Source organism: Phaethon lepturus, unplaced genomic scaffold, assembly GCF_000687285.1.
Source record: "Phaethon lepturus isolate BGI_N335 unplaced genomic scaffold, ASM68728v1 scaffold7127, whole genome shotgun sequence".
NCBI classification, from domain to species: Eukaryota; Metazoa; Chordata; class Aves; order Phaethontiformes; family Phaethontidae; genus Phaethon; species Phaethon lepturus.
Genome location: NW_010549750.1, coordinates 64,686 through 90,858, shown reverse-complemented (window position 1 = coordinate 90,858; position 26,173 = coordinate 64,686). Strand labels below are relative to the sequence as shown.

The 26,173-nt window shown below is 37.0% G+C and overlaps 1 protein-coding gene across 1 annotated transcript; it reads left to right on the top strand.

The window, feature by feature from the left end:
- Nucleotides 1-359: 359 nt before the first annotated feature.
- Nucleotides 360-25,400, top strand: ZEB1 (zinc finger E-box binding homeobox 1; the record flags this gene model as incomplete). The annotated part of the gene is made up of 8 exons (XM_010290358.1): nt 360-560; nt 5,878-5,940; nt 7,619-7,780; nt 10,839-11,041; nt 16,326-16,431; nt 17,922-19,732; nt 21,304-21,484; nt 22,907-25,400. Coding segments are annotated over 8 exons (3,290 nt in total), but the record flags the coding sequence as incomplete, so codon positions are not given.
- Between the last annotated feature and the right edge of the window lie 773 nt (nt 25,401-26,173).

The following is a 26,173-nucleotide window of genomic DNA, read 5'->3' as shown; positions in this document are numbered from 1 at the left end:
CCAAATTGGAGTCATCCAGCTGGAAGCCTGACGCTTCCATGTGGCCTAGAAGACAGCTCTGGAGTTGTCCACTGCCTTTCCCTGCGCAGCCTTATGCTGGGTGTGCGGAAGTGAGAGTTATCATGGTTCCTAGCAGTGATGGAAGCCCAGCAGCTGTCAGATGTCTCCTTGTGTGCTGCCATTACATCCAAGTTGCTCACAAGCCACTGCCATCCCCATATGGAAAGAAGAAATAGTAACGTGACTCCCCAGAGATGCCCCAGATACAGCATCTAGCCACAGTACTGAAAGCTTTGCATCTCCATGAGGTAAAAATTAAGAGTATATTGATCAGTATTTTGCTTTTTGTCTGTCCACAGTCACCAACTATAATAACGTGGTAGAAGCAAACTCAGATTCAGATGATGAAGATAAATTGCATATAGTAGAAGAAGAAAGTGTAACCGATGCAGCGGACTGTGATGCTAGTGTGCCAGAAGATGACTTGCCAACAGACCATACCGTATTACCAGAAAACAGTGAAAGAGAAGGGAGTACAAACAGTTGCTGGGAAGATGAAGGTATGTTCATTTTCACTGATGATGCTATGTAGAGAAAGGTTTCTAAAAAGACTTGATAGAACTTTTTTTTCACTTTGTTACTGAAATAACATGTAATATTCACAATCAAAAAGAGGTTCTCAAATGTATCTATTGTAATATATTTTATGTTCCTTATTTAATATTCGAGGCAGATTCGGAGGTGCATTCATTCCACTTGCATTGTTAAGCAGGAGCTTCAAATCCCTGGATGCAGCATTCTCAAGGATGATCAGAGATTAGTTACTTGCTTTTAGTTTTTCCAGGTCTTTCTGCATGACGGTTCTCTGCCATAGCTCCCAGTAAGGTTCAGGGTTTGCTCAGCTTGGGGAGTAAGCAATAAGCCAAAAACATGAAACAAAATAATATTCAGATGTAAATTTCTGTCTCTGAGCTGCTTCTGCCTTTTCTTTTGTAAAATATAGCCAGAAAAAAGAATTTTAGATTATCAGTTTTAGAATTGGCTATCTTATTCATAAAGAATTTGTATTTTGAAAACACTGGAATGAGGTAAATGCTGTACATATTACACAGCAGCTTTAGAAGCTGAAAATTTGAAGCAATCAGGAAATGGGCTTTTTTTTACTGTGGAATCAGAGACCGGGTTTCATAATATCACACAGCATGCTTAAGTTTGAGCCAAATTGGGATAAATGCATAAATTAGTGGAATTTATTGCAGAATTTGACCTTCATCCCCTGAAAGATACAGAGTATTTTCTGGCATATCCCCTGTTTGTGTCTGAACTCCAGTCGCAATTCTTTAGCATCCACCTTGTTAAAACTGGTGGTTTAAAACAAATTGCATGACCTCACATCTAAATAAACAGAAAGCAGTCATATGGTCCCTAACTGCAATCCAGCTGAGAGAGAGCAGCTGAGAGTTCAAAGAATAGCATCAACTCAGACTGTTTTTACATAGCTGCTATTGCCAAGGTATGCTGTGCAGGGAAGTAAGTATTTTTGAGCTAAATTATTGGGTAGGTGATTTTCTTAGTTCTCCTATTATGTCTTTGCTCTACTGCAGGCTATATGTATCAGGAATTGCAGTTACATAAATATGAGCTGTGTGTAGACTATTTCTTGAACCCTTCAAGCATAGGTGTAGGAAACCTGAAATATGAAGCAAAGAAGAGCACTGGCACACAGAGGTGCTGGGTCAAGACCCTTTGGACTGAACGTTTCCTGGAGATGTGCCTACAGGTCGTCATGACACAGCATCTTGCCTCAGACCTTCTGGGGGTTTTCAGAGCTCTAGACATGCGATGGCATCTTTTTTGACTCTTTATTTCAAATGTACCATTTTTAACCTTTTAAAATCTGTTTGCTAAAATGAAACATTTGAACCAAATTCTGCTGTGATTGTAGAAGAACAATGTAGGCAGTGTTTTCTCTGCCTTGGTTGTTGCTTAGGAAGACAGGCTTTATCAGTGTTCAGACAGACAGGTTAAACAATAGCCAGGCTTTCTCAAACTGCCATAAATTTATTCTGTAAAAATTATGTGTTCTGAGGGCTCTTTTGTAGCAGTCTAGAGGGTTATTTATTAGATAGTAAGGGTTTTTTATATAAATTGTTTGAATTTCTGGCGATGACTCCATGAGAAAAATGAAGGCTACATTAGGTTTTATGGAGCTTTGATTTGCTATGGTAAAGTACTATTTACTTTTTTATGGCTTTCCTAGAAGAAAAGGTGTGAGCTGAAAATCATATCATCAGTCTTGGTTGCACATTAGAAATCTGAAGAGACAGGTATTGAATACATGATCTCTCTCATATAGGGAAAGGTACTGGGGTAGGTGTCCATGCAACACTAATACCATCTTCAGGACTGGTGATTATTTTTAGAAAACATACACCGTAGCAGTTTTAGTAAGTTGTGTTTCATTGGTAAAGTAGAACTGAAAGTTCCTGGGTTTAGTTGAACCTGACAGAATGAATTTTTTACATATTTATTCTGTTCACGAATGCCCAAGAATAGAAACAATACATGTAACATTTCTTTATCAGATTAGTTTCCTTCCGTTTCCAGTCATTCTAACTGAATTTCTAAAAGACCTTTGGAACAGGTGTTTTAAATATAAGGTGTGTATCTCAAGAGGTTTAACTGAAACAGTCATATGGGTTTGAAAAAGTGAACCACGTGTGTCCTGCACAAGTTGTTGGCAGTGTGCCAGCATTCATGTGTGCAATGATTATGTAATATGAATTTTTTTTGCTTTAGTTTAAAGTAAAACCTTTGCTACAATTTAAAAAAAAAAAGCAAGGGTTAAACTTCTTGACTTGTTATGTTAATAGGCTTACAAAACTTTATTATGTATTATAAGCATTTAGCAAATCTAGAGATCTCAGACCTGGAACTGAGATATCTCTGAAAAATTGAAAATCTAAAAACATTGACCAGATCCTGAAATAACCTTTAAAAATTAATGAAGTTATGTTTTAGGTTTAAGGTCCTCCTGGAGCTCAAAGATTCCTTTAACTCATAAAATTTTAGGTTGAGGTTATGTGCTGTAAGGTGGTTTGTGTTCTTTCAGTGTAGCGGTTTGCTGAGGCAGGTTGCTGTGCTATTTTGTATTGATTTCATTTGGGAGGAAGGCTAAAAAAGTGTGGCATCTTTTTAATCAACGAGGCAATACTGTTAGCTGTAAATAGCGCTTGCTACATGCAAGTTGTATATCAGAAAATTAGCTCTAAAGAATTTAAATTAGAAACTCTTTTGATGGGCTTTGGAATTTATTCCTTTCTCTGAAGATAAGACTGCGGTGGAAATTTCAGTGAAGTTTGTCTTTCTGCCTACAGCCAAAATTTCCATTTTGCTAGTGGTTTAAATTTGATCAGTTATCTTACCCATGCAGAGATCTTCAGAGTCAGCCTATGACACAGTGTTTGTGTCATGCATGTTCACTGCCAGTACACACTCTTGCCTGTGATCTAACAATCATTAGCATTTAACCCTAGGAAGTCCCACCATATCTCTAAGCAGCTGCTCATAAGCAGTGATAAGATAGAGAAGTCCAAGAACATGTTTTACAATTATCTGGTATGTCCAGATGTAATGCCAAGATGGATATTCATGCCCTAGATGCTATTCGTGGAGACCTGTATTTAAGCAGTCAGTCAGCAGGTAGCTCAAATTTCTTCTGGAATTCAGAGCTGTGATTTCTCCTCGGTGTAACAGTGTTTTAAAATCCGTTCCCCTATCATCACATCCCTTTCCGTTGCTTCCCAGCACCTGTATTTGCAGCATAGAAACTGGGCTTCTGAGGGCACAGATGCAAAGTTGCGCCCATGCTGCCCAGTCATAGCTAACACTATGACTTCACATTTTTCAAATTATTAACTATTCGTTCAGTAAGGAATCTCACCACCTGTGGAAGAGGGCTCCACCCTGTCTTATACCCATCTTCTAGATATTGGGAAGAGACAGTATCAAAGAGAGCTTATGATTACTAGAATTGAGAGGGTTTTTAACTTCATTGAGATTAATCTACAGTGCCATAAATTCCTTGACATTCTCTTGGGAGGCATAGCTTTTATTTGTACTGAAGCCAATGGAATTTGCTAGAAACACTGTAATTTAAATTTCTATGAAGAATAACTTACTGATATTCCCCCTCTTTTCTAGAGGCTATTTCGTAATGGAGAAAAATCACAAACCCTGTTTAAAGAAAAATAGTGGGTTTGCATCATCATTGTTTTTAAGAATTAAATTTTTGATTTAAATTTGCATTGCATGCAGTCATCCATCTTACAAATTCTGAGCTAAGTCTCTGGTATTACGAGCCAAAAATATAATTAGTTCACAATCCCATGTGAACTATATGGATAATAAATAAAATATGGATTGTTTTGGAGGGTTTTTTAGATGACAATTAAAATTAAAGTAAGATTTAAGGGTTACGGTTTCCTTTTAAGCATATTTCTCGTTTGTGACTATCTGCAGGTATAACTTCCACATGTTTTGGGTCTGTGGGATTTTATCAAGGTAGAATTAACAGTCTATTCCTTTGAGGAGGCCTTTTTTATCTGAGAACTTAAAGTTGTCCCAGAATTGATCATCTTCCTTTTAAAGGAGAAATTGGCTTCTCCTGCAGTGAAAAAGCTGGAAAGTTCTGAGGTTTTGACTAGCCAAACCAAACGATTTTTCCCTGCACTGAAGCAGAATGAAGTAAGGTAAATAAAAGCATAGCAATTGTCATTTCAGGTTACAGCAGTTGTGTAGCCTAACCTCCTGTATCATGTAAGGGTCTTTTTCTGCAGCGTAGCTCTGAAGCATCTAAGGTTGCCATAATAAACCTATGAAGTAATGCTTTAGTTTCCATCAACTCACAGCTATTGACTGCTAATGTGTTCACCTATGTCAACATAGCATACTGCTGATAGAGGAGTGACAAAACCAACCTGGCTTTCCTGCTGCAAGCCAGTTACTGACAAAAATGGCAGCAGTGGCCTTTCCAGTGGGAACTTCCCAGTCGAGGCTACCCAACATATGTAAATTAGGAACAATTTTAGCCATTTATTGATTTGAACCGACAACCTATAGCGAGTTAAAACCTCCATGCTGCATCCTTGAACGCCGCAGCTTGGCCGGAGCCAATGGAGCTTCAGAGGCAGGTGGGCTCCACGGCGTTAGTGTTGTGGACATCTGGTACCTGCAGACTGGTACTGGATATTGGAATTGATACGTGAGACATTTTTGTAGTGCACAGTTGATCTGAAGTGGGGAGCGTGTGTTTGAAATCTGTGTCTGTTTAAGAAATTGCAGACTATAAATGGTTTCTAGACGATTTACAAGAAAGAGAACACATTAGGTAGCTGTTTGCAGACATTACCAGCAAATCATCAATCATTTCCAAAAACTGCTAATTGGAGAAAACAGTGTAAACATACTTGGTTTATGATATTCTGGTTTCCAGAATTAATATTCCAGTATATCAGATAGCTGCATTTCTAGATGGGGTTATTTAAGCAATTGACTTTGTATTTGCTGGAGAAACACTGTGTCCCCGTCTTCACCTCTCTTCAAATATTGCTTCGTTTTTAGTATTTCTTCCTTTTAAGATTTCATTTCTTTAACCGTGGACTATCATTGTGGTTCAACTGATTACACACTGATGAAATAATGTGGAATCCATATTTTTGAAAGAACATTGTGCTTAAATGCCGTTCTTCTAAATGGTACAGAAATGGAAAAAATTGCTGAAGAAATAACTCAGGTATATTAAGTTGTGTTTGTGGCTTTTTTCTTGTTTTGTTTTTTAAATATTCTTTCTTCTCTTTGTGAAATGTACTATTTCAGCTGGAAAAGAAACAAAGGAAATCCTGGGGCCTGAAGCTCAGACAGATGAAGTTGGATGTACAGGTATTTCTTTGTTAATCTGAGTCCCTTATTCATATAGTGCTATTGAATTTTGGTTAGGTGAGTATCCTTCTGAAATCTTTGAAGTTCTCCCACCTCTCTTTATGAACTGCCTTGCTATTCCATGCTAGAGGTCTTTGACTGTAAACAGGATTTTAGCTGAGGAAGAATAGTCTGGGCTCCTTTCGGCTGTCCTTGGTGCGGAGGTCTAGGTGACCCGTGACACGGAGCAGTCCCCTCACGCAAGGGCTGACCGCAATGCCGCTGCAGCACCGCCTCTCCTAATGGCTTCAAGAGCAAGAGCAAAATGAGGAATAGCACTGATCTTACGCATAGCTGTGTAGAATGCAACTACAGGTCAATAAGGGAGTGTTTTAAATTAATAACGAATATACCAAAATAAACTTAAGCTAATACTGCATCTTATTATCAGCTCCTCTGTACTGATTATACAGAAGGCAAAATAAAATGTGTATCTTCAGTTTCAGAATCAAACCAAGACACATGTTTTGTTATTTTGTTATTTCTCTGGTTGACAAAAAAAATAATATAGCCCATACAGCTTTTTAAAAGACTTTTATATGTTATTTTTAAATGCCTTTAATACTAAATAGTTAAATATTATTGGTGTAAGCCTTGTTTATAAAAAACAAACCTAAACATAGATACATTAAAACTGTAGATTCATGCATTCTTTTTAGTTGCTATAAGGTCAGGTGTCCCCAAACAAGTACAAAGAACTACATTCTATAGTACATCACAGTCTATATATGAGAAAAACTGTCTCATGTCATAAAAACCGTATGTTAAATTGGAAATTGAGTATGTGACTTCACACTGAGAGATGAATTGTAAAACTTCTCCTTCCTGTTAAAAATATACCTCTCATTATTAATAGTGGAGGAGTCTGTCATGGTTCAGTGTGCCACAGGCAGAGCTCTCACAGAATGTTCCACCGTGATAAAAGTAAACCCTGTGAACAATGTATTTAGGCAAATACTTGGTAGCAAATATTTATCGTACAACCAATAAGTAAAATATTTAATTTATTATTTGTTAACTTTGAAATACAGTTGTTCATTGATCATTTTCTGAAGTTTTAAACTGGAAAATGTTGAAGGATGCTAACTAGATCTGAAACCTTTTTGATAGCCATTTCCAACATGGGTGAACAAGCCACTCACAGTTCAAGTTTGCTGCATTTCAGACAGACAAGTTGTTATTCAGAGTTTAAATACCTTCTGGGTTTGCACTGATGAACAGGTCTTAAATAACATAAAAAATTGCGTCCTGAAGACAACAAATTTACCTTTGCAAACATAGGAGCCAAGACTTTAAGCTGGCCTTCAAACTACAAGGGCTAAATCATAATTAATGTTGCATTTAAGATTTTTAGGGAAGTTGAGGGGGAACAGCTAAATCCAAAATTATAAAAATGCATGGAGTTTAAGAGGCAAACTGTGGTTTTAGTCAATTTTAAAAATTTCATTATGCCCGTGGTTCTTAGTTTTAAAACTTGGCATATTCCTGCATCTTAAAAGTGCTTGACCTATATGAGTACTTGTAAAGAGTTTTGAATTCCTTGGATAGAGGGTGATTTGAAAATGTGAATTACTGAATCTCATTTATGTTCTTTTTAAACTCTTCATTTCATATCTTGCATCTTGTTTTTCACTCTTAGTAAAAGAAGATGAATGTGATTCTGATGCAGAAAATGAACAAAACCATGACCCTAATGTTGAAGAATTCCTTCAACAAGAAGATACAGCTGTTATCTACCCTGAAGCACCTGAGGAGGACCAGAGACAAGGCACACCAGAAGCTAGTGGTCAGGATGAAAATGGTAAATATGCCACCAGTTCAGTTCTTAGAAAATAAATTGTACTAACTACTTGACCTAGAAGTTCTGTTGTATTTTAGAAGACAACAATGCATACACACGTAACTTTGGGGAAAAAAGTCTTAGTTAAATAAATATAAGATAATGAAATCATCATGCAAGAAACATCACTAGTTGATGTTGTGAAAGAAGACATGCACTGGGATTCGGATGTATGGATACCTAAATGATAACCTCCAGTAACTGGAAATAAAAATTCAAGCTCTCATAAATTAATTCACTAGCATTATATGAAAGAACGGAACAAACATTTATTAATTAGAATGGGACTGAAGCAGGAGAGTATAGTTTTATATAAGAATAATGTAGGGGAAGTTATAACTTTTTCTTTTTTTATATATATTTCTAAGTAAAAACCCCAAAATAATCTGTTAGATAGAAATTCTTTTACTAGGTAGCCAGCCTATGACAGACTTAGGATTTTTTCCTGAAAAACAGTTATGAAAAACAGAAGTGGAGCAAAGAGAAACATTGTTTATACAAAAAAGTTTATGTGAAATAAAATAATGACCCACTGTTATTTTTCTTAATGGGAGGCCATTAAGAAATACGGACTTTCCAATAGACTTTGAAAATATTATTTCATAATGAAATGAGAAAGGTTCTTTGGAGTGAGTTGAGATGTCATACTTGGTTCATTTCTTCATCATGAAACATTGAAGGCATCTTCATCATGAACTATTTGAAGGCAAAACCCATTTAGATTGTTTTTGTGTTCTGTGCTGCTTTCTGAAGTGTTCAACTTTCATAACCTGTGACAACTGCAGTTTCAACCAGATTGTGTTCCTTTATTGGAGTATTTAAGATTTTTCAAAAGAAAGTAACATCTTACATAAACGGTTAGGAGTTGTTGTGCTCCAGTTGTTTAAAAAAAAAAAAACATAACTGAACAAAAAATGTCATTTGTGCTGAAATGGAGTATTCTTTATGTCAGGTGAACTGAACTGTAGGTGGAAAAATGAGAATTGAAGGGAAGCATACTGTGTCTACACATGTCTATTTTTGGACAACCCAGCTAATCCAGGAAAAGCAGAACAGGATGGAACAGGAAAACCAGTGCAACATGAGCATTACCTTGCCTGTTACCATAACGAGTGTAAAAGAACCTATATGACAGAGAAGGTGTTGATTTTTAGTAATAATAAAAACTGGTCTGACTCTTCCACTCTTGCAAGAACAACGGCACGTTCGATAAAAATAAAGTAGTAAATACCACGCAACAGAACAAATTGCTACTTTATAGACCGTATAAACAATCTATGGTCATAACAGCTGGAAGAGGTCATGGAGATAAATACTTTCTAAAGTACGAGTTAATTTTATGAGTATTAATAATGCTTATAGTTCTGCAACTTAAAATAACAGTGTACAAATTTGCTTCAGAGCATAAAACAATAATCAGTAAAGACCTTCCACCTTCCTCTCCTGCTCTCTCAGCACAGTGGATAAATGCATCCTTGCAAAATTTGCTTCCCATTTCCCTTGAAGCATGGAAGAGTAGTATGGTCATTGGAGGATATCACATCTTATAAGTTGATAGTTTGATCAAATACAACAAATGCTACATTTATTTAAACACACTTTTATAAACACCTATAAAAAAAAGGGTTTTTTTCAATCCTTTAAAAAATTAATTTTTAAGCATGTAAGTAAGTTACTATATAAATATGGGGGATAAATATATGCGAATAAGAAGAGATGGAGTTACAACTTCATAAATGGTGACTTCTCAGAAATAGACTTGTGAAATTAATATTCAGCTTCAATTTGATTTCACTTTGTCCTATACTGGTAGGTAAGTAACTTCATGAAAGCCAGCAGGATAGATTCCACAGGTCCCATTAGAGTTGTATTTATGGCCTCAAATTTGGTCTCTCTCCTTTCTGTCACTCAAAAAGTGTGTCCTATTAACAGGTACATATCTGTATATCATAGAACCATAAAATGGCTTGGGTTGGAAAGGACCTTTAAAGGTCATCTAGTCCAACCCCCCCATAATGAGCAGGGACATCTTCAACTAGACCAGGGTTGCTCAGAGCCCCATCCAACCTGACCTGGAATGTTTCCAGGGACGGGGCATCTCCCACCTCTCTGGGCAACCTGTGCCAGGGTTTCACCACCCTCATTGTCAAAAATTTCTTCCTTAGATCTAGTCTAATTCTACCCTCTTTCAGTTTAAAACCATTACTCCTTGTCCTGTCGCAACAGGCCCTGCTAAAAAGTCTGTCCCCATCTTTCTTATCAGCCCCCTTCAAGTACTGGAAGGCTGCAATAAGGTCTGCCCGGAGCCTTCTCTTCTCCAGGCTGAACAACCCCAACTCTCTCAGCCTTTCTTCATAGGAGAGGTGCTCCATCTCTCTGATCATTTTGGTAGCCCTCTGGACCTGCTCCAGCAGGTCCAGGTATAAGAATTATAAACCACATTTCTAATGATTTTTTTTCAGTTCTCTTTTAACTTACAGTTCTGTGTTAGGTAAAGAGAAAGAAAAAAATATTCTCTACAGCTTGCGAATATTACTTATTCCTTAGGAGCTGAAAACAGGGTGACCATTAAATGTTTCAGTGATAGACTTATATTTTTAAACAGGATTTGAGGATTGTCTGTGATTGAGCTAACCGATCTACAAAGATTACTAGATCTTAAACCATGTTTCATGATTTTCAGACCACTTTTTAAACAGAAATACATACATGGAAGCTCTAGTGCTGCATTGGGAAGTCCAGCAGACTTCCCCAGCTGTGGGGGGTGTGGTTTTGGGTAGTCATACTGTGCGGACTTTCTCCAGTGTACACTGGGGCAACTGTACCATACTGTAATTAGTAGCATAATACCTGTGGAAAAAAAATAAATTATCATTATTCCTTTTCTAAAACAGATGGAGCTTCTAGCAGCTGCATGTTTTCTTACACTAATATATGTAAATGTAAAGCATGTTTGTTGATGCTAATAAGTTTGGAGCTTACAGTTATTTAAAAATGGTGTACTGTCTCTCCTGCGTAGGAACGCCTGATGCATTTTCCCAACTGCTTACTTGCCCGTATTGTGACCGAGGGTACAAGCGTTTTACCTCTCTGAAGGAACACATTAAATATCGCCATGAAAAAAATGAAGATAACTTTAGTTGCTCCTTGTGCAGTTACACGTTTGCATACAGAACGCAGCTCGACCGCCACATGACATCACACAAATCAGGAAGAGATCAAGTAAGTGGCCTTTGAATTAAGGGTTTATCGTCCTCTGTAACAACACTGTGATGTGTTACGTGAGCAAAAATGTACAAAGCAAGTAAGCTGTTCATGTCAGATTATCTACAGGCTGAAGTCCCAGTCCTGGAGCATTTAAACTTGCTGCTGAAGTCAGACTTTTTCCATAGCTGTCAAAGGATGAGCTCTGAATTCCTGTGTTTTCCTGCACCTAGGCAGTATACTTGGATTTAATTTTTAGTTTTCAGAAGTGCTTTATTGCATTTATAGGTAATGAGATTTTTTCTGTTCATTGGCTAACATTACATAAAAATTGTGACTCAAGTCTAATCTCAGATCTTTAGGGAAACACTTAAATTTTCCTTTCATAAGTCCCGTTTGGCTAATTTAAAATTTACTGTACCCATTTTTGCCCTTAAGAAACAAACTATGGATATGATTCATTTGCTTGAACTGTGAGATGCAGTTTTTAAATGTAACCCATGCTATCAGACAATATACAAATAATTTGTGCATAAAATACAACATGTCAACACTAAATAAAGCAACAAAAAGGGTTAGAGATATTCTGAGCTTTTTTCTGTGGTTCATGAGCTGACCTGAGAGCGTGGTTCCTTGAAATGCCTTCTCATCACTATGGAAGGTCCTGAGATTCTGTTCCCCTCTCTCTTTTTTTCTTTTCTTCTTTTATCCCCATAATTTCCTATCATCCATCCCCAATTACATGCTTCCGTAGCTTATCAGAGGCACTCTGAGGCTCAGGAACCAACTGACACTCAGTGAAACAGTCAGGAATTATCCCAGAAAAAAAGGTACAGATTTTCAACTGCCAAGTTATAGAGAGAGGGGCTTGAAGATGTTCCCTTCTGAGGATGGACTAAAAAGATTGATACTCTCCAGAGAGAAAACAGAAACATCATAGAAATATGCAAAACTGTGAATAGTGAAAAGAATGTGAAGAGAAAGGTACTTCGATATTTCTTGCAGCTCCAAGCCAACAGAACTTTCATTAAGCTGAAAGGCTGTAATACAGAGTAAAGGAGATGCTTTTTTACACATTGCGTATTAACCTCCATTCTACAAAGTATTACTAAGTCCAGGAGTTTAACAGGCTCAAAAATTTATTACACATTCGTGGGTAAATTAGATAGGAGAAATTGTTACAAGTATCGGCCGTCCTGCTGCAGGGATCTTACTGTCTCACAGGGTCTGGAGTAACCTCGCCAGCGTATTCTAATGTGGCAGGTTTTGTTTATTCAAATATATTTCCCGTGAACAATTCATTTCAGTCTTGCTCTCTCTTGCTGCTTTATTAGCTTGGCTTCCATTATAAAGTTACTATTGCCTTACATACATCTTATATTTCTAACTATAAAATCTATGAATGCTTTTTATATAATGCTTTTTAGTGAGCTACAGCATTTATTTTCAATTTTTCCACCTAGAAGCATAAAAGCAGAAGAATAAAGTAGTTGGAAGGGCTAGAAGCCTTTCCCACATTTGCATTAATTTTGAATGAAAAGAGAAAAATACCAAGCAAGTAAACAATCTCAGAAGAAATACTACAAAGGGAAGCTTAAATAGTATTCTTGCAGTTGTATTTTAATGGGCTTATACTTTTGAAGGCACAATTGTATTTGATAAATGTTGTTTCTGTGAAGTATTGGGAACTCAGTATTACACCCGTTTAAGTGTGGTGTTTGTCTAGAGCCATAGCCAAAATCAAAACTACAATAGTTTAGATATTTGGTAAATTTGAAATGTGTATTTGTTTCTGTTACTGTCATAAAGTTGTCATGTCTTCAAAATTGGCTTCATGTGCCTGTAAATGATTACATCATTTGTGTAATGGAAAATTAAATTTTTTCCATAGTGAAGTATAGACCTCCTGGTTGTGGATCTTAAACAGCTGCATTTTCAGAACTCAGTCTTACTCTTAAAGGACTTCACCTGATAGGTTATTTGGAGAACCTTGTTAGCTGGTTAATGTCCAGCATGTGACAATTTTGTAATTGTGGAAGAGGTATGTGTACACCATGCCTCTCTCTGAGAAAGGGGGGAATATGCCAAACTGTGGCTACTTCTGCTCCAGCAGAGAGCCGAGAGCCATCCTTGAGCCTTCTCCTTCGTCCCTCCCTCGTCTCTCCCTCCTCCCCGTCCCCCGCGTCCCTCGTGGCTTCTCCTACAACAGTAACGGTTGGTAGGAGGCAATGCTGGATATGTATCATCTGCTTTCACATGTGAAGCACCAAAAAAGATGTTGAAGTATGAATAAGTGCTTCCTAGATTTATTTTTCCTCTCAACAATCTACAAAGCACCCATAGCTAGTCTCTTAAAATCTCCTGTTGATGTGGACACCGCTGAGAAATGGCAGTTCTTGAAGACCATGGTTAAACTGGCTGTGAAAAAACACTGATGTACCTGTAATTCCTGTTCTCCAAACAACTTTTGAGCATTCCCATTAATTAGTTTCTGTTCTCTGGTATGAACAGAGTGGACGTTAGTCCTAAGCACAGTAAATATTTGATGCAGGGATGTATTAGTGGCTAGTTACAGACCTTAATGCTGATCTTTCTTCCTTCAGTCATTAAAGGAATGCCTTTTGGCATACAAAGAAGAGTATTCTTTGAATGCTGCGGTTAATTCTTTAATGAGCAGAAAACAGCAGTTATGTACAGTGCATTAAAAAATATATCACACATCTGAGGCACAAAAAAATGTGGATTTAACAGTACCGAAAGGGGGAAAACCATTTGAATCTGAATGATTTGAATCTGAATGATGGTGAAAGAGTAGCAAAGATGGTACTTTAGAGAAGAGTCATAATTTCTCAGTTAGTTTTAAAGAAGATCCTGCAGAGTAACGCTGAGGATATACCAGATTTACCAAAAAAAAAGAGAAACAGCAAGAAAGCTGAATAAAGAATTACAGATATAAGGAGATAAGGCAAAATAGATGAATCACAGAATAATTAAGGTTGGAAAAGACCTTCAAGATCATCAAGTCCAACTGTTAGCCTAACACTATGCCCCCTAAACCATGTCCTGAAGCGCCACTTCTACACGTTTTTTGAACACTTCCACTGGTGGTGACTCCACCACCTCCCTAGGCAGCCTGTAAACACTGAAAACACTGCCTAGCAGAAAGTTTAAGACAGCTTATAGCTATAACCATGAAAACAGGAAAACTCATTAAGAATTTGGTAAGAGAAATCTGGGCTTCCATGCCCTGGTAAGCAGAACACTGCATTTTAAAGACTGGAGCAGAAACACTTCTGACAGATTGAATACATGAACTAATATTTAGTATGAATATTTATGTAGTCCAGCATCTGCAATAGCTGTATATATGCTGAGATCCTTTAACTCATATGATCTCAAGTCAAAGAGTAGTAACTGATTCTCTGCAAGCTTAAGTAAATCCTGACACGGTCCTCTAGACTCAGTGAAGTTGGATCATTGAAGTGAAATGCAGTGAGTCAGACACAATCATCTAGAACATCATCTTCAAGGCACTTGAACAAAGCTGAAAAGCTGTGTGGACTAGCAAAAGACAGCTGGCAAACCCAGGAATAAGGGTCAAGTGCTAATGGGAATAAGTCAGAGTGGAGACCACTCTGCAGAGCCTGGGAGGAGGCGGGAAGGAGCCTGCTCGGAGGAGGGTGGGAGCAGTGTCTGCTGAGAGGTGAAAACTGCAGCTTAAGCAAACGCTTATCCCAAGGGAACTGTCGAATTAAGAGTACTTGGAAGCAATTTAGATTATCTTGTTTCAATTTGTCTTCTGTTAGCATCTGTATTGTATAAAGGAGGACAGGGTGTAGAACGGGGAGGGTTGATAATTTGGACAGCATATCTCGTAGCAGAGTGCTCAGACTTTGATCCAGCAAACGGCACGGCTGCGGGTTCTTCAGCTCTAAAGGCATAAATCAGAACAGGAACATCATCCTGCCTTTTTATTCATCCCTGCTGCTCCAGCATGGTCTCAGCCCCCAGCTGCCATGTCTGCACTCGGGGAATAGCCTCAGCACTCAGTGAGCACTTGCTCCCAGCGCTGCCGACCACGCTACACCAGAATTCGGCGTAGGGGCTCCCTGCCACGCTTCCACGCGGAGGAAGTCAACGCGCACCGCCGATGCGTGGTAGCTGCCCGTAGGCAGGCTGTTTCCCCAGAGTACATGAATAGCTCTGTTAATGGCTTGATGAAAATACTTGCCCCGGTTACCAAAAATCTGCAGCTGCATCCAAATGGGGGTAGAGTATCTTTTGGCAGAGTGAGCTCTACTTCAAAAGAAGCTGCTGTTTTTTTTAAAATAAACAATTTATTTGGACAGAAAAATTTCTCATTCCTCCATTTCATGTTGGTAATTAAGCTGCTCCAACTTCTAAGATGTATGTAATTTTTGTCTTTAAAAATACACATCCATAGATTTATACAGTTTGTGATAACATTATATATCTTGCATTTTACATATCACATACATATTACATATATTTTAATATTTTCTTAGTTTTTGCTTTTTTTAAACTAGAGTAACAATTAAATTCAAAATAATTTGGAGCTTAACAATAAATTCTTTCACACAGCAAAATATAACCACAGAGCTTCCAGGCAAATAGAGAAGAGGTTTGATTTTGTGTACTTGGGAAATCCCTCCATATTGTTATTTGTTTTAATTTAGTTTTTTGCATTTATTTTGAGAATTAATTGTGACTGAGAGTGCCTTTGTTGTCACTGAGCCATCTTCTCTTGAGCAATCTGGTGGCATCATTACATAGAGGAATCCAAGGCCAAGAGTAAGCGCTGGAAGCATGTAAATGGAAAAATCAAGTCAACCGATTAAACTTTAAACAGGCTTTTATATGCTTTAATGTTTCTCTATCCTGTGTGACATATTCTGTGCGTGGTGGACTTGGGGTTTTTCTTGGGTTTTTTGCTTTCCTAAGTAGAATTAGAATGCATCCTGGAACTTCTTACTCACGTAACATGTCAGTGCAAGCTTCATCTGAAGTTAGGAGAAGGGGCAAATATATTTCAGGTCTGTGTTTGTGGTTTTTTTTTTTCTTTTTACTGTACCAAATTTGTTCAGAAGATACATATGGCTCAATTTTAACTTCACTTCTAATTTGTTTCTTTTTCATGCATAACGCATACCACCTTCAGTCTCTTAAAATTATGATTGATTCTTTTCAGTTTTGTATTGCGTTTTCTTTGTTACAATGGGAAAATACAAGATGTTTTTCCAACATGCTGTCCTATGCAATAATTACAAATTCTTTCTTACAGAGACATGTGACGCAGTCCAGTGGTAATCGAAAATTCAAGTGCACTGAATGTGGAAAAGCTTTTAAATATAAACATCACCTAAAGGAGCACCTACGAATCCACAGTGGTAAATAAAGCAAGCATTGAATTGTGTACTAATGTTGCCATTTCTACTCTTTATAACTTTGATGTGATATCAGTCATGTAAGTCTAAGTTTAAAACACTAGTGTTTCCCTTTTTTTTTTTTACTCTGGGACTCTGTAAGTGCTGACTGCAGCCTTCAGCTGTGTGTAGGAAATATGTAGGATAACTCCAGAGGATTTACAGTTGCAGCTTAAGCTCTGGCAGTTAAGGAAAACTTCACTTCTGGCAGAAGAAATAGAGGCATCCTCCTGGTCCTTTTTCACTTGTCTAATTTTTCTCAGTGTTTGCAGATCATTCAGCATGTTACGAGCCTTGCTACAAAATTGTAATTGGTAATAATCAGGACATAAGAACTATGCTTCCTACTGTGGCTGTGATTGTCGTCATTCAGGACTAGTCATATTAAAACAGCCTCAGGACACAGGTCTATGATTGTGATATATTGTCACAACAGTTTCAATTTATAAGAAAAGTTTTGATTTATAAGAAATTTAATATATAATGTAACAGTAAGTTAAATTTGGTCACTTTAAAGAGATTCTCTGTTTCTGTCTTTAACCCAGATTTACCCATTGACAGAAAGTCTGAAAACAAGTTTTTAGGCTATCTTTTCCTTTCTTATCAGTTGCTTAGCCAATGCGGTTCACCTCACTTAGAAGTCCTCCCTCAGCAAACACGGTTTTCATTTCATTTCCAGAGGGTAGTGCCACTGTGCCTGTGAGTGGGAAAGCCTCCGTCAGCGTATTTTTCAATCTGAGACAAGCCAGCTGTTTCAGCTCTTCCCTTTTCTTCTGTAACACAGATCTGAAAAGCCAAGTCTTACTAGGGGTGTAATGATTGCTTAGTTGTGTGCCTCCTTCTGGCAATTTAACCTGACATTCATCTCTGAAGGCAAATAGACATCTGTTGTCTACATTTGTCTGGTTTCCCTTTACTTAAACTTTACCTGGTTTTCAGCTGATGGGTACTGTAGGAAGATATGGATATATTGTATTTGAGTTTGCCGCAATAAAATGTGCATAGCTCATTATACAATCGTGATTTGCATTTGTGGAATTTTTTCTTTACTTAATCATATTCTATTTTTTTTTCCATTCTGAAGTAGTTTATGTAGCTTCTGAAGTTAGTAGTGGCACTACTTGAATGAAGTTTAATGAAATCTGCAAGTATCATATAGACTCATGTGATATGTAGACAGTTACTAGGAAATATTGTAACATATCATGATCATGTGGGCTCCATCCTCTATCTACTAGTGGATCACAAACTTATTAAAGATCTTAGGATCAGAGCTGTAGATGACATAATTACTCCTAGGGTTCAATTCACTGTGTATAAGATTTTTTACCTTAGGACTCTATGGGAGGTCATTTTGATGTATTCTTTTCTAGTTACTATTGCTTGATGAAGTTACACAGTAACCTGGTAAATGGTTGCATATTCCTTTTTTCTTCTTTTTTCTTAATCTTTAGGAGAGAAGCCATATGAGTGCCCAAACTGCAAGAAACGTTTTTCCCATTCTGGTTCATACAGTTCACATATAAGCAGTAAGAAGTGTATTGGTTTGATGCCCGTGAATGGTCGAGCCCGGTCAGGGCTCAAGACGACTCAGTGCTCCTCCCCTTCCCTTTCTGCATCACCAGGTAGCCCAGCAAGACCACAGATACGACAAAAGATAGAAAATAAACCCTTGCAAGAGCAACTTCCCGTTAACCAAATTAAAACTGAACCTGTGGATTATGAATTCAAGCCCATAGTGGTTGCTTCAGGAATTAATTGTTCAACCCCTTTGCAGAATGGGGTTTTTAGTGGTGGTAGCCCATTGCAGGCAACCAGTTCTCCTCAGGGTGTGGTGCAAGCTGTTGTTCTACCAACAGTAGGTCTGGTGTCTCCCATAAGCATCAACTTAAGTGACATTCAAAATGTACTTAAAGTGGCAGTGGATGGTAATGTAATAAGGCAAGTATTGGAAAACAATCATGCTAATCTTGCATCCAAAGAACAAGAAACAATCAGCAATGCATCTATACAACAAGCTGGCCATTCCCTCATTTCAGCTATCAGTCTTCCTTTGGTTGACCAAGACGGGACAACCAAAATTATCATCAACTACAGCTTGGAGCAGCCAAGTCAACTTCAGGTTGTTCCACAAAATCTAAAAAAAGAAAACTCTGTTCCTACAAATAGTTGCAAAAATGAAAAATTACCGGAAGATCTTACAGTGAAGTCTGAGAAAGATAAGAACTTTGAAGGAGAGACCAATGATAGCACTTGTCTTCTTTGTGATGACTGTCCAGGAGATCTTAATGCACTTCAAGAATTAAAGCACTATGAAACGAAAAATCCTCCTGAGCTTCCTCCGCCCAGTGGAACAGAAGCTGAGAAGCCCGACTCCCCTGTCCCATCAGAAACTGGGGAGAACAACTTATCTCCTGGTCAGCCACCTTTAAAGAACCTTTTATCACTCTTAAAAGCGTATTATGCATTAAATGCACAACCGAGTGCAGAAGAGCTTTCAAAAATAGCAGATTCAGTAAACCTACCACTGGATGTGGTAAAAAAGTGGTTTGAAAAAATGCAAGCTGGACAAATTTCTGTGCAGTCTTCTGGACCATCTTCTCCTGAACAAGTTAAATTAAGCAGTCCCGCAAGTAATGATGATCAAGCAGCAACTACAAATGTAAGCGAACCCCAGAACAGCACAAATAACTCACAAAATCCTGTCAGTACAACAAAATCTCAGACTTTACCAGGGGGATCAACTCTGAATGGTTCACGCAGTAGCACGCCATCCCCATCGCCACTAAACCTTTCTTCATCGAGAAGTTCACAGGGTTATACGTACACAGCAGAGGGTGTACAAGAAGAGCCACAAATTGAACCTCTTGACCTTTCGCTACCAAAGCAACATGGAGAACTATTGGAAAGATCTACCATAACTAGTGTTTACCAGAACAGTGTTTATTCTGTCCAAGAAGAACCTTTGAACTTAACTTGTGCAAAAAAAGAACCACAAAAGGACAACAGTATTACAGACTCTGAACCTATTGTAAATGTAATCCCACCAAGTGCCAATCCCATAAATATTGCTATACCTACAGTCACTGCCCAGTTACCTACAATTGTTGCCATTGCTGACCAGAACAGTGTTCCATGCTTGAGAGCTCTCGCTGCCAATAAGCAAACCATTTTGATTCCACAGGTGGCTTATACGTACTCTACTACAGTTAGTCCTGCAGTTCAAGAAACACCACCAAAACAGACCCAAGCCAATGGAAATCAGGTACTTTGGTCTCTGTATTCCTGTGTGTTATGTATGATGTATTCATTCTGTATTCATGCTGAACTAAGAGAAAACTGTTAAGATAAATTAAATAAAAATGTAAATATAAGATATCAGGTTTATTCAGATTGATTGTTAATGGGTAATAGATGTTACTGTTAAGTCCTCTGCAAAGCTAGTTATCTCAGGCAGCATGAATCCAGACTGAAAGAAACTATATAGTTCTGTGCATGGTCAAGTCAGTTCTTCACCATATTCAGTCATTCAGAAGTGTCTTCTAGGACATTAGTGCTCAGTATTTCAAAAACAACCCAATTCTCCTGTTCAAAAAGCAAAGTAAGGTCATGGCTTGTGTTTCTTGCTGGCTCCGTATCTCGTCTTTCCACATCCAGAAAATAAACTCTTGGAACTTTCGGCTACTCCCTTCATGCTGCTTTGCTTTCCTGGCTTGCAGAGTAGCTGAACTCATCCTACACCATAACGGTACTTTAAACAAAATTCAGATGTATTCTCAACTGAAAGTTGAGCAGGTATTTATCTTCTTCATCTGCTATTCCTGTATCCTGCCCTGTTCCTCCTTGGGTACGTCCAGATGTGATCTCATTGGAGTCAGTCCTCCTGAGAAACACCTGTGCCTGTTGAGGTAGGGACAGAGCAGAACAGAAAAGTGACTCACGTGAAGACTGAGTGTTTCTAATTAAATCTTAGAAATTGGCTGCTTAGCATTTTATGCAGGCTTCTGTATTGCCAGAGACTGAAGAGCCTTGAAGAATTACAAGGTTGCTTGTATGTTAAAGTTTGTGAGACAGACAACATTTGAGGTGGCTAACATGTACATTTTTATATTCAGATTTTATAATATATGACAAAATTAATTCTGTGTGTTGTGATACTGCTGATATCAGTAGAAAATACTGTACTTCTTATAGGTGAGTTTCAGCACTGGAAATGCTTAGAAACAGACAACAGCTATGATATTTTTAAAACTTTTTATTAATGAAACATTTGAAGTCCCACAAATTTTGGGTTAAGTAGTATTTGTGATAGTTTTATGAGGAAGAGGGTAGTCAAATATGCAAATTCGAATGGTAACTTAAATAGCTTTTTGGGAAAACTTCCATCAAAAATAGTCTCAGCTTCCATAAAATCTGCAGGGTACCAAAATGTGGATGACAAACATGAGTTGAAAAATGCAGTTAGATATTGCATTTGCTCTTCAAGCTTCCTGAGGTCCTTTATAGGTCTGTAATCTTTTCCTTCCTAACATTGCATTTATTTTACGGGCCCTAAAACATGATGTGTCAGTGTAGCATAGATCTGGCCAACAGTCAGATTTGGATGTGATTAAAGTCAGTCCCAGTGAGGATTCTGCATCTGTATTGTGGCAGGGACTGCAAAGCAGAGTGATGCAGCGGAAGATTTTTTTGACTATGTAAGTCTAAAGAATTTTGTTTGGCTGTTTGCAGAATTGAATGAGAATAACAATGCAGCTTCAGCTTTTTTTATAAATTGTGTGCTGCATCAGTGCATTTGTTTTGTTGAACTCAACCTTTTTTGTAATTTTTCTTAAGGATGAAAGGCAAGACACTAGCTCAGAAGGAGTATCGAATGTAGAAGATCAAAATGATTCTGATTCAACACCCCCAAAGAAAAAGATGAGAAAGACAGAAAACGGGATGTATGCATGTGATTTATGTGACAAAATATTCCAGAAGAGCAGCTCATTATTGAGACATAAGTATGAACACACAGGTATGTACTAGGAAAAGCAGTTTCAGATCATTATTTCATTGATAGTGTATAACTGATAATCTCAACTGTAATCCAGTTCTTGGAAAGTGTAGGGAAGTGTAATAGTCCTTCTTATCATCTTTGCTCTGCTTTCTTTAGAAACCTGTGTTTTGTATATTTGTGAATAGAATAGAATAGAATAGAATAGAATAGAATATAGAATAGAAAAAGGGGAGTTTCTTCCATCTGGCTCATGGACAATCAGCTGCAAGCCCACAGCCTGTAATCAAGGATGTATTATTTCTAATTTACCTTGCCTGATTATAAATTTAAGAAAAATTAAAATTATATGTTAAGAAAAAAGGATCGTGTATGTGTATGACCCTTTACATGAAAGGCAGTGAATCTGTCTTGCATGGAGGATTTTCGAATTGAGCAACATTTGTAATAATCTGAAATTAACAGCCACTCATGAGACATGGAATCTAGCCCCATTTGATTTTTATTTCTAATTTTTCATAGTTGTTCCTTTTGGCTCCAGTTCTGGTACCTTTAGTCTTTTTTTTTTAATAACTGTTGCTCTCTTACTTCTTTTGTGAAGTTTTTTTAAAAAAAAAATCTTTTTTTTATTGCTTAGGTGCCTATATTATATTTCTGCATATTAATGTTTTAATTTCATCTCACATACAGAATTTAAAAGATTAAAAATTCCCTTTTGTCTTTACCACTTGATCAAGTTTCTCAAGTTGTATTTGTTAAGACTATCTATTTTCATACCTTTCCTGTCCTGAGACTTTTTAACTCCTCTTTTTCATAACACATTTGTTCTTTCCATTCTACTTTTAAATTAAGTGCAGTGTTCAGAATCATAGAACTGTTTAGGTTGGAACAGACCTTTAAGATCATCATGTCCAACCTAGCACTGCCAACTCCACCACTAAACCATGTCCCTAATCACCACATCTACACGTCTTTTAAATACTTCCAGGGATGGTGACTGTACTACTTCCCTGGGCAGCCTGTTCCAATGCTTGACAACCTGTTTGGTGAGGAAATCTTTCCTAATATCCAGTCTAAACCTCCCCTGGCACAACTTGAGGCTGTTTCCTCTCATCCTATCACTTGTTACTTGGGAAGAGAGACCAACACCTACCTCACTGCTTGTTTGACATAAGTTGACGTGGAGGTGTTGATCATTTGTATGGTGTGACCAAAAAACTTATAAATTACCCATGTAATTGTGACAATGCACCCTTGCACCCTCGCCCTTTGGGCTCAGGTGAGAAACTCAGGCTGATAATGCGTGGAGTACAGCGTCTTGTTAAATAAAATTATTAATTGTTCATAATACATTCACCAACAGCATTTTATGATGAAAACAACAGTATAAATGTTTAAAACTTCAGCTACGACATGTCCAATTGTTTGTGCTTTATTTTGTAGGCAAAAGACCTCATGAGTGTGGAATCTGTAAAAAAGCATTTAAACACAAACACCATTTGATTGAACACATGCGACTGCATTCTGGGGAAAAACCCTACCAATGTGACAAATGTGGAAAGCGCTTTTCACACTCGGGGTCTTACTCTCAACACATGAATCATCGCTACTCCTATTGCAAAAGAGAGGCAGAAGAGCGTGACAGCACGGAACAGGAGGAGACAGGCCAGGAGGTCCTCAATAATGAGCATACTGGTGCCAGGGCATCTCCATCGCAGATCGACTCAGATGAGAGAGAGAGTCTAACCAGGGAAGAAGAGGAAGACAGTGAAAAAGAGGAAGAGGAGGAGGAAGAAAAAGAAATAGAAGGACTTCAGGAAGAAAAAGAATGTAGGAAACTACAAGAAGTAGAGGATGAAGAAGAAGAAGAAGAAGAAGAGGAAGAAGAAGAAGAAGGAGGGAAAACTGAAGGTAACAAGAATGATGAAGCTGTAAATCAAGCAAGCAATGCAGAACCAGAAGTTATACAGAATAATGGGCAGGTGTCAGAAGAAAAAAACAAATAAAGCTTAAATGATAGTTTTTTCTATACGGAAAAAAAATTGGTAATGAAGTTCGTTCTATATTATACATGCTTTTCATGGAAACGCAGTAGCCTGCATACTGTGATTTCTGTTCACTACTGTGTAAAAAAATATATATATAAAAAAAAGAAAAAGAAAAAAAAAAAAGAAATCCAGGTGTGCCTGAACCTCAAACTTAGTAATTTTTCACACAGTTTTCAAAGTTAGGAACAAGTTTATAACATGAAGCAGATTAGAAAAATACAGTGACTCTGGAAGCAAAGGTTTAACAGGTTGTAGGAAACCTGATTTATTAGACAAGCATCTGGCATTGTTTGTTTTATCAGTATTAATTTTCATTCTTAAGTTGATTAATTTTTAAGCTGTACAATTGGGAGAGATTTATATGATTTTTTTTTTTTTTTATGGTAAACCATTTCCTAAAACCCACTTCAGTATTTTCTTATGTTTTAAAATGTGAGAACTTCTGCACTACAAAATTCCCTTTTGCAGAAACCTGTAATGCAGTTGCAAACAGTGCTTGGCTACCTTTGTAAATTCAACCTAGAAGGTAGCGGTTTATGACATTAGATGTTGTAGTAGAGCATATTATCATTTAAAGTGTATTGTTAGCCTTAAGAAAGCAGATGATAGAAGAACTGAAGTTTCTTACTCATGTGATTAAAAACGTAGTTGAAAAGATTGTCGTTGAGTTCTGATTGCAGGGACTAACAGTGTTAATACTGGTAAGGACAGCAAAGTCGTCAAAATCAGTGTTTGTAATTGTGTTTTGAGTATGTAGTAACAATATGAAGGATATGATATGAAGCTTTGTATCTCCTTTGGCCTTATGCAAGACCTGTGTGCTGTAAGTGCCATTTATCAGTATTATAAAGGCTCTAAGCAGCCTTTATCCAATATGTGGCCTACAATAACTAGCATTTGTTGATTTGTATCAAACTTCTAAACTAATCATGGGGAAAAAAACACTCAACCATCAGAGAAGTAAGAACACTGGTATATTTCATTTTCTAATTATTTGGTGGTATTTTGGGTTAATACCTGACTTGCAGAATTTCTCTACAATAATTACAAGGGAAATTTTCTAATCTGCTTTATTGCTTTATTGGTTTACTTTAATTTCAGACACATACATGACATGTTATCTGTCTCATAAATATTTTCAAATGTTAGTTATTATGGACCCCATTTATTAACAATGTTAGCTGATTTTTACCTATCAGTATTATTTTATTTCTTTTAGTTTATAGATCTGTGCAACATTTTGTACTGTATGTCTTCAAACCTGGCAGTATTAATACCCTTCTTACTGACATATGTACCTTTTTAGTTTTAGAAAACTTTTATATTTATGTGTCTTATTTTTATATTTCTTTATTTATTACACAGTGTAGTGTATAATACTGTAGTTTGTATTAATACAATAATATATTTTAGTATGAAAATTTGGAAAGTTGATAAGATTTAAAGTAGAGATGCAATCGGTTCTCTTGCATTGAGATTTGATTTAACAGTGTTATGTTAACATTTATACTTGCCTTGGACTGTAGAACAGAAGAATTAAAATGGGAATGTATTAATTTTACAATTGCAATCAATTCATTTTACCTTTACCCAGTTTTTAATATAAAGCTCTTAAATTTTGAAATTCACTGTGTGACTAATAGCATGATGCTCTGCAGTTTTATTAAGAGATTAGTCTAACCATAAAACTCTCATTTCCTTAGTAAGCCAAATTAGAATAATCTTATAAACAGTGTTGGGAACAATGTTTAACATTTTTGTGCCAATTTGTTCCTGTATTCATGTATGTATGTTACAAATCTGAAACTTCATTTTTAAGTTCCTTGTTACATCATGGTCATTTTCTAGTTTTTTACCAGACTCCCCATCTCACAATAAAATGCGTCAACAAGTCTGACTTACTGTCATTATTCTGGTAATTTAGAAAATGGTTTCAAATTATTTCTATGAGGTGCTATTCGGACACAGTTCCTGCTTCAGTGTCGATATTGAGTTTCAATGGCATGTAAGGAGCACATCAGTGAAAGAAAGGTTGAACTGTGCGCAGGCAAAGGGATTGCTACGTTAGTTTAGTGATTTACCAACAGTAGTAGAACAACTGAGTTTTCAAAACAAACCATGTGGTTTTATGATTTTTTTTTCTCTTGTATCTATCTAATACATAGTTTAATGCTCTCTTTCAGTAAGACTGCTTTTAAAGGAAAAGTCAGTCTATAACTGTTTTCTTGATTTTAGCAATAAGCTAGCGAAAAGGTTGATGTATATATTACTGATGAACTTTCCAAAGATACAGCACCAACTTTACAGATACATCTAATTTCAGTAATGTAAGTATGAAGGCTTGAAAGTTGTATTACATATGCATGTTTACAATGTTTTGCAGTTTAAACAAAGTTTAGAGGATGTTCTTTAAGCAAAGTTATGTTCTTTAATGATCCCTAAAAGGGGATTTCAGTTGTTAATTTTTGGTTTTTTACACGAACATCATGTAAGTTATTTTATATTCACATATGTAAGTTTTGAATAATTTTCAGTCTCAACATTAATACATACAAAGGATTTATCCCATGTATTAATTGGTTTGCTTTGTCCATGTTTTGCTGTACAGTATACCGAATATTGCGCTTTTAAGTGGAGTAAGCTCCTAACTCAGTAATCTCAT